At 35.2% G+C, this 9,231-nt stretch overlaps 1 protein-coding gene across 4 annotated transcripts; it reads left to right on the top strand.

Annotated features, from left to right (window-relative positions):
• Positions 1-2,263: 2,263 nt before the first annotated feature.
• LOC147381809 (putative leucine-rich repeat receptor-like protein kinase At5g49770) lies at positions 2,264-8,896 on the top strand. Of its 4 annotated transcripts, XM_086429943.1 has the most exons (8): positions 5,288-5,428; positions 5,910-5,977; positions 6,335-6,491; positions 6,585-6,671; positions 6,768-6,857; positions 7,155-7,289; positions 8,103-8,311; positions 8,553-8,896. In XM_086429943.1, the coding sequence occupies exons 1-5, from the start codon at positions 5,384-5,386 to the stop codon at positions 6,837-6,839; spliced, it is 429 nt and encodes a 142-aa protein (XP_086286069.1). In that variant the 5' UTR covers positions 5,288-5,383; the 3' UTR covers positions 6,840-6,857; positions 7,155-7,289; positions 8,103-8,311; positions 8,553-8,896. The 4 variants fall into 4 exon arrangements, with proteins under 4 accessions (XP_086286072.1, XP_086286071.1, XP_086286070.1 ...); XM_086429946.1 differs by lacking the exons at positions 6,585-6,671; positions 6,768-6,857; positions 7,155-7,289; positions 8,103-8,311; positions 8,553-8,896 and adding exons at positions 2,264-2,591; positions 2,728-2,785; positions 2,948-3,052 and having other exon boundaries at positions 5,142-5,299; positions 6,335-6,406; XM_086429945.1 differs by lacking the exons at positions 6,585-6,671; positions 6,768-6,857; positions 7,155-7,289; positions 8,103-8,311; positions 8,553-8,896 and adding exons at positions 2,264-2,643; positions 2,728-2,785; positions 2,948-3,052 and having other exon boundaries at positions 5,142-5,299; positions 6,335-6,406.
• Positions 8,897-9,231: the final 335 nt, after the last annotated feature.

The raw sequence follows: 9,231 nt of genomic DNA, 5'->3' as shown, positions 1-9,231 counted from the left end.
GTGAAAAATAACACTTTTTGAAAAACAAAATTTCAGAAAGTGTTATTTTATACTATTGAAATGTAAGCAATTCTCGTCCAAGTTCATAGTTAAAATGTACCAATTTATTGTTTCCTAAAACAAAGAGAAAATGAATAAAGTAATCACTTTTTGTAACGCGCCCAACTTCCCATTGAGAATACCAATTTCATTCACTTTCTTCGTAAAATCATCTTTGACCTGCGAGGAGAAATATGCTCAATTATCTCAATGTGTGTTTCTGTTGTGTGTGCAAATTACATGTCTGTTGGCATGTATGTAAAATGCCAACAAATAAAGTTCTAAAATCATAAAAACATGTCTGTTGGCATGTATGTCAAATGCCAACAAATCAAGTCCTAAAATCTCAAGAACATGTTATGGAAGAACACTTGTTTGATGGGTTCCATGCAAGAGACAATCATATAACACTCTATTAGCATATCATACATTGTTATTTACCACTTAAATTTTGAATTAAAAGAAAAATATAAGAACTCATGTAATTGATGGATGATCCTTGTTGCGAATATTAGCAGATAAAGAGTTAACTAGAAGTAGCTCATACCTCTATCAGTTTCTTCAAATAGATTGTAGCCCTCTCCAAGGCTTCGACATCTTCATCTATCCCCAAATATTCTAATTGGAATCTGCAAGATGGAGAAATATCTTGAATTATACCCAAAATCATATTATTCTTAATTATGGAAGTAATGTTTTAGAAAATATTTACATATCTAAAACGAAATCGAAGATAGATTTTGTAGGAGAAACTGAAACAGGATAACCTGTGCCCATCAAATCAACTTTTTAGTGGGTATTCTGTTATTGATTTCTGATATGAGTTTAATGGATTCTAGAACAGAAGAATCTTTCAAATGGATATCAAAACGTATGTAAGAAAAATAATTGTCTATTTATCACTTCTTTTTTCCACCAAAGGATTATCTAAAAAAATTGGGATCAACAATGTAGCATAACATATGAAGTTTTTTTTTATAAACCAAATGAAAATAAGATTGAGAAAGCAAGGTCGGCCGAGGTGACCTACCAAGCACAATCAAGTACAAACTGATGCAAACATCTTCCTCTATTGGTCTTGGGATCGACAACATATTAAAAACAATAAAAAATATTATCTACCCGGACTTTCGTTTTTATCTACAATTAAACTAAAATATTTAGTCTTATAGATCCAATACTTTCCTTAAACTTTCAATAGTAAATAAGCAATTCATGTAACAATAGAAATCTATATTTACAAATGTCCATTTTCCATAACTATATATAAAAAAATGCATGAAAGCTGCATCTGCTTGTTTTTGTTCTTTTTCTTATATTTCTTCGACTTGGAATTCTCCTTATTACTGCTACTTTGGGCTCCTGTTGTAACACTAGCCTGTGAAGGCTCGCAAGTAGTTTTTGCATCATCTTTGAAGAACATAGATTCTAACAAAGGTTGGAAGGTTGGCCTCCTCGCCCACAACTTTCCAAGAAGTTGTTTAACTCTCGAAATATTTTTTTTATCACTGAAAGATAAGAAAAACTCACAAATTTCAGCATATACATACTAACACATTACAACAAATATGCTGAAATTTGTAACAGAAGAAGAAATAAGGGTAGGATGTGGGATAAGAGTCTAATTTCATACAAACATATTTTCTGCAGGCAAGCTTTCGACAACTACCTTGCTTATTTTCAACCATTCACTTATTTTCTTTATTTTTAATTGGGATGTACTAAATAAAATTTGGGGTGCCAATAGCAGCTCACACTTGTTGTTATAAGTAGAAAAGTGTACCTTTCCGATCATGACCTCATTGCCATGATCAACTCCATAGACATCTGCAGTATCAAAGAATATGATTCCTTTATGAAAAGCATCCTTAACTAATGTACATCCAGCTTCTTAGGAGCTTGAAGATCTATACATTCCAGAAAGATTCCCACAGCCAAGGCCTACTCTAGAAATCTGTATGGCAAATTTTTAACTCAAAATTTCAATCCTTTATGACATACTTAACACCGCACACCAACATAGTCTTAAATTCCAAAATTTTGAAGTAGAGTCAGACTTAGAATATTTTTTTTCTAAACCATTAATTTAGCACTACAAAATCATAGGCATTTAGCGACAATATTTTAATGACGGCCAAAATTCCCGTCACTATAAACACTACAATCTATATATTTTCGAGTCGCTGGGTAATTTAGCGATGCTGTAGAGTTTGTGTCACCTTTTCCTTCGCGCGTTTATTTCCTAACCTTACGTTTTATTCCAAAACCTTTCTTTCCATTTTTATTTCCACAGAACTCACAACTCGAGGTCTCTCTCAATCGATCCAAAACCTCACCACTCGAGAAAACTCGCGTTCGTCTCTCTCTCTCTCTCGATCGATCGATCCAGAACCTCATAACTCGAGAAAGCTCAACCTCGCCTCTCCCTCCATCTCCAAAACCTCACAACTCCCTCACTCAAATTGACCCCTCTCGATCAATCGATCGATTCTGGTTCTTCTAAAACGAATCCAATTGGCTAAGAACTAGGGTTTCTCATCGACCACATCAAGGTAACTTTGTGCGTGTTTGTTGTGGATCTAGGGCCTATTTCAGCCAAGAAAGGTTGATTTTATTTTCCTAGTTGATTCAATCGATCTAGGGTATCAATTCCACAAAACCTAAGATCGAAATTTTCTTCTTCAACAGGTGCTAGTACTACAGGTTTCTGCTTCAATCATCTCTTGGAATCACCAATCACCTTCAGGTATAGTTCGATTACGTTAAACTTAAAGATTTGAAGTTCTCTCACACTCTGGATTTTATATGAGCCTAATCATAATTGTAAACGAATCAAAAAACCCTCATAATCCATCAAGAACAAGTTTGAGGTTTTATGATCTCTATTTGTTTCTGATTTAATTTAGAGAGATTAGATTCATGTCGAGAGACTATGTGTTTGCGATCTTGTTATGTTCTGTATTATGCCTTCTTCAGAGATCACAAGCTCAACCTACTACAGACCCTTCACAAGGTACCTTACACCTCTCTCTCTCTCTCTCTCTCTATATATATATATATATATAGGGAAATGTTCAGCACCCTAACTTTTACCACACACTTTAACAAACGTTTTTTGTCCTACATGGGTTAGAAGTTTTGGAATGAGTTGATTTTTGGTGAGGATGATCTCTATGATTAGAAGATCATCCTCCCCAAAAATCAGCCCATTCCGAAATGTTTAGCCCCATGTTTACACGTTGAAAAATCGTGGACCGTCCATTTTTTGTAAATCAATTTTGATGGGGTTAGAAGTTTTGGAATGAGCTGATTTTTGGTGAGGATGATCTCCTCACCATAGAGATCATCCTCACCAAAAATCAGCTCATTCCGAAACTTCTAACCCATGTAAGACAAAACGCATTTGTTAAAGTGTGTGGTAAAACTAAGGGTGGCGAACGGGACCCATATATATATATATATATATAGGGAAATGTTCAGCAACAAACATTTTGACAAACATTTTGGCAAAACATTTTTCAAAATATGGGTTAGAGGTTTTGGAATGGGCTGATTTTTGGTGAGGATGATCTCTACGGTGAGGAGATCACATCACCAAAAATCAGCCCATTCCAAAACCTCTTACCCATCAAAAATGGCTTACAAAAAATGGACGGTCCACGATTTCCCAACTTGTAAACATGGGGTAGAAGTTTTGGAATGGGCTGATTTTTGATGAGGATGATCTCCTCACCATAGAGATCATGCTCATCAAAAATCAGCCCATTCCAAAACCTCTAACCCATGTTTTGCCAAAATGTTTTGCCAAAATGTTTGTTGCTGAAAGGGACCCATATATATATATATATATGGGTAGCGTTCAAGGGCAAACTTTTTAGCAAACTTTTTGGCAAAACATTTTTCAAAACATGGGTTAGAGGTTTTGGAATGGGCTGATTTTTGGTGAGGATGATCTCTACGGTGAGGAGATCATCATCACCAAAAATCAGCCCATTCCAAAACTTCTAACCCCATTAAAAACAGTTTACAAGAAATGGACGGTCCACGATTTTTCAGCTTGTAAACATGGGTTAGAAGTTTTGGAATGGGCTGATTTTTGGTGAGGATGATCTCCTCACCGTAGAGATCATCCTCACCAAAAATCAGCCCATTCAAAAACCTCTAACTCATGTTTTGAAAAATGTTTTGCCAAAAAGTTTGCCAAAAAGTTGGCCATTGAACGCCCCCCTATATATATATATATATATATATATAGGGTCACGTTATTACGACCCCCTTTGTGACACACCTTTTTGTCTTATATGGGCAAAAATGTTTGGAATGGGCTGATTTTTTGTGAGGATGATCTCTATGGTGAGGGGATCATCCTGGCAAAAAATCATCCCATTCCAAAACTTCTAACCCCATCAAAATTGATTTACAAAAATTGGACGGTCTATAATTTTTCAACAAAAATCGGACGGTCTAGAAGTTTTGGAATGGGCTGATTTTTTTCCAGGATGATCCCCTCACCATAGAGATCATCCTCACAAAAAATCAGCCCATTCCAAACATTTTTGCCCATATAAGACAAAAAGGTGTGTCGCAAAGGGGGTCGTAATAACGCGACCCATATATATATATATATATATAGTTTGTTTTTCAAGTCTGATTATGATCTAAATCTGGGGGGGAAATATGGGTGGGCCCATTGAAAAGGGTTTGATCTTTGTCAGATAGCGTAGCAGAGGATCATTTAGGGGGTTTTAATTAAACCACTGATGGTCCTCGAGATTCACAGAACTCTCGGCTGTAATGGCGGTGACTGACATGTCGGATGGTATGTAGTATCATTGTCGTCTCTAGTTTGTTATCAATTATCCATTAGAGAATTCAAATATGGTATGTTTTGTGTTATTAGATCATACTTAGTATACTGTTGAGATCACATTTGACACAAAGAAAAACTTGCCAATTTGATTAAGTATATGTCATTGTTATGCCAGACATTTTGCTGATTCGGAGTCTTGATTCCGAAGAGAATCCCATGGGCATTTATCTTAAGATCTCATCAGTGATCCATACTTGGCTTTGATTGATCCAATTCAGTTTTATGTGACTAGGCTTATAGTGTACACTCTTTTGCTTCTCCTTGTGTGGTTGCTGCTCTAAACTCCTTAAAGGATGTATGGGAGAACACTCCACCAAATTGGGTGGGTTCAGATCCTTGTGCTGATGATTGGATGGGAATCTGCTGCAAAGAATCACGTGTTATCTACATGTAAGTGCTTGTTATATTTAATCTTCCATTTCAAATACTTGAAATTCTGACCCAAATCAATTTAATCTTAGACAGTTATTGACTATGGGACTGAAAGGTCAGCTGTCCGGAGATATTCCGACTTGTCCTGTATGTCTTCTCTTTGTAGTTCACCTTCTTCCCCTGTAATAGAAGACTAATTCCATTTTAATTTTTCCGAATAGTTTCATATCTGATTAGCGATTGTTCCATGTAGGGATCTATCTTACAACAAGGGTCTTACGGGTCCTATTCCACAAACAATTGGGAGTTTAAAGAAACTGTCAAACTTTCAAAATAATGTGATACAAAGTCGGAAAAAATCCTTCCCTCCCATGTTATGATCCAAGTTCCATGGAATTTTTCAACACTTTAAACATCTTTTGCCTTTCATCCCTACTTATCATTATTGTTAAAATCATTTCTATTCAAATCAAATAAGTTAGTATATCTTACATTGATGGTTTTTGTAGACCTCGCAAATTGTTATGTTTAATTGTTTAAACTGTGTAGCCTGTAATATTTTAATTATATTGCAATATAATTTATCTGGACTGACTGTCAATGTCAATTCTCTGCTTCTGATGTTCAGCCTTACCAACCTGGTTATATTGCACCTCCTCCTCCACCTCCCTCTGACGATACCACCATTGATATCAGGTGAGTATGATCTTTCCGTAAGCTTGCCCTCCCTGCTTTCATGCCTTTTTAAGGGCTATATCAATCTAATTTTGAAAATAAGATTGGATGTTCATTTTTCTTTGAGGTTGAAAACTTTGTGTGTTGGAAATCATGGTTCTAAATTTCTAATCATCTTGTAATGTCTCAATTTGTCTGAAATTGTACCAGACAAGATGGTCTCGGTTTTCCTTGACCTAGACAATGCCTGGAGACAAGATTTTAATCCATGTTGAAAATTTTAGTTGTGGATGTTCATCTTATTAAACAAGGATTTGTTTAATAATATTATATATTTTCAAGATAATAATATGGTTCTTTATTGGGTTTTCCTACCAGTGGAGGTTGGACGCTCGCTGGAGCTCCTTTGGATTTGAATGATCCGCGGGTCTTGGCAATGGCAGCAGCAGAACGCCATTTTCTGGAGGCTGAATATGACGAGTATGCAGCAACAAATGCCAGCGGAGCAGCGTTTTGTCGGTCGGCTGCTCTAATCGTAAGTCCCTACAATCATAAAAAGAGTATTTTTTTTCTTTTTATATGCTCTAGTAGTATTGGTTTTAACTTTATTGCCTTTGTGTCATTGCAGTTAATGGCACTTCTGCTACTGAGGCATGCATTGAGCATTACCAATGCTGATGATGATGATGATGATGATGCTTCCACTTTTTTCTCTGTAAGTGAACGTGTGAAACAGTCCTTTACATATTTGTTTCTGGTTTTAGATATCTTTATGGTTGCAGTATATGATTGCCTTTTTGAAACTGAACAGCTTTTCTTGCTACGGGCTGCGGGGTTCCTTTTGCCATGCTACATTATGGCCTGGGCGATTAGTATTCTGTAGCGTCGAAGACAAAGACAGGTTAGATAATCTATTAATAGAATTGTTTTACTTGCTTTTTCCATTTTATTTTCTTAAACTGCCCCATCATATTCAATCTTTTATGGTCCACATCATATCTATAACATTTTATTAAATCTAGAGAACATGGCATGACATGTTGACATTCTATAAACTATTGCATTGTTGGATGGTGTTTTTTTCTTGACAAGCAAGGGTAAATGGGCAATCTTTATAATCTACTGAAATGAACTATATGTATCCTCATAATATATAGATAAATGTTTGGAAGTTGATAGTTTGAAAATGTGATGACAGGAATTTAAGGCACAACGATTTAAACGGCACCTTGGACATTGGTATTGACTATAGCAAACAGTTGCAGGTCATTGATTTGCAGAATAACTTGATCACTGAGTTCAAGGAAAAAGGAGATGACCCTAATGGGTTAATGTAAGCCACTCTTCTTATCATTTTTATTTTCCACAATAGATACCAAGTTAGTACATTAAAAAAAAAAATTCATCATCCTCATTCATGGTGAGTGCAACTCTCTCACCCTTTTATTTTTCTTTTGATACATACACAAAAACTACCTAGGTGTTAATGGTGCGAAAAGTTAAGCCCATTTCTCTTTGTAGTAGTAACGCATCACCACGCTCCACAACAGATTTTTGTGGAAGCTTTTCACTCTGGTACCCTTCTTTTAGGCACTAATGCACCAAACAAAGCCCATTTTGTGGCTGTTTTTATTTTGACACCCTTCGTTTTGGGCTACCAAGTTGCCCTTTCCCCAAGTCGTTCCTTCTAAGGATAGAACCACGATGTGGTGCTGACTCTAGTACTATATTATATAGGGTTTTGTTAATGGACACAAGTAGAAGTGTATTAAATAAACCTTAGGAATAAGTATTTGGAGGTACTTTATGTAATATAAAATTTGAGAGCAATTTTGGTACGCAAATCAATTCCCAATATGTATTTAATGCACTTTAATGTGTGCACATGTTTTAACAAAACCCTATGATACGAACTAATGGTGCAGAAAGTCTTAAATCCATAACATATAAAGTTGCCTATGGATTTCTTAATTACGAATTCTACATGAATTGATAATTAATACTTCCATTAATTGGATTGAAATTTTACGTTATCGCAGAGTTTACACTAATGGTACACATTTGTACATTTTTTATTAAATATCTACAACTATTCTCATTGAAAGATTCTAATCTAATCCTTCCTTTATATGTTTTCTAACATCAGAGGTGAGAAGGATATTTACGATGGGTCTTCCATTTACGGGTCATCATGCAGGACATATTCTCTTTGGACCTGAAGATGGGTATTTATATTTTATGATGGATGATGGTGGAAGCAAAGGTGATCCTTATAATTTTTCCCAAAACAAGAAATCTTTGCTTGGAAAGATTATGAGGTTGGACATAGATAACATACCAAATGAGTATTACTTAGTAAGTTTATTCTTGTTCTTTGTTGTCAAAATTATCTATTTCTTTATACATATTTTGTTGCATTTGGATATATTTTTCTAAGATTCCCAAATACGGATGCTGACGATAACAAGAAGATTATGTAAAAATTCACTCGAAATCTCACCTATCAGATCGGTCCCTTGGAGTAGTTGGTTGGTTAACATATATAAACTTGAATCAACTTATTAATTAATCGTCCTGTTCATATATGGATTTCTAGGTACTTGTACGTAGATTTGTATGCTCATGATCTATGGGCAAGTGATGAGAGTCCAAAAAACAGTGGGAACTTCACTTCTACAAAGATTCCTTTCAATTGTGCAGTTGACTCACCGATCAAATGTGATTCAATGTTGGGAAGTCCTCTCTCTTCTTTGGGTTACGTATACTCATTTGGAGAAGATATCGAAAGGACATTTTTCTCTTAGCAAGTAGTGGTGTATACAGAATCGTTCCTACAAGTTGATGCAATTATGTTTGCTCCAAAGAAAATGTTACGGCTTTTGGTAGTCCAACTCCTAGCACTTCCCCGTCATCTGGGAACCATTTGAAGGTCCTGATAAAGGAACTTGTGTTCTTATTCACATCTTCTTTTTCGTTTTTACTAGGTTTTATGTTGTAAGTTACAACTGATGTTGTTATCTAAGAGTCTACAGAGAGGAGAGTTTGTTTTTTGTTTTTTTTGTTTTTTTTATAGAGTTGTTGTAATGAGGTGGTTGTTTTGTTTGGTTGAGACTTGAGATGTATCAAAAGTTAGTTACTATGTACTCCTTTGTAATTTTATGAGAATTTCTAAAGTTAATTAGTTCTCTATGAGTATAAGTGCATTGTATCCAAAGATTACTAAGTAATTGTGTTTAATTAATAGGTTGTATAAAAAAAGGTTTTTAATTACAAAT

This window comes from Akebia trifoliata, unplaced genomic scaffold (genome assembly GCF_017979445.1).
Source record: "Akebia trifoliata isolate Shusen 1 unplaced genomic scaffold, ASM1797944v1 Contig00244, whole genome shotgun sequence".
Taxonomy (NCBI): Eukaryota; Viridiplantae; Streptophyta; class Magnoliopsida; order Ranunculales; family Lardizabalaceae; genus Akebia; species Akebia trifoliata.
The sequence above is the reverse complement of the archived record's forward strand: the minus strand, read 5'-3'. Positions and strand labels throughout refer to the sequence as shown.

Coding starts and splice junctions, on each gene's coding strand:
- LOC147381809 (XM_086429943.1), top strand. CDS start 5,384: ATGGGACTGAAAGGTCAGCTGTCCGGAGATATTCCGACTTGTCCT. Junction 5,429..5,909: donor GAGATATTCCGACTTGTCCT/GTATGTCTTCTC, acceptor TCTGATGTTCAG/CCTTACCAACCTGGTTATAT. Junction 5,978..6,334: donor GATACCACCATTGATATCAG/GTGAGTATGATC, acceptor TTTTCCTACCAG/TGGAGGTTGGACGCTCGCTG.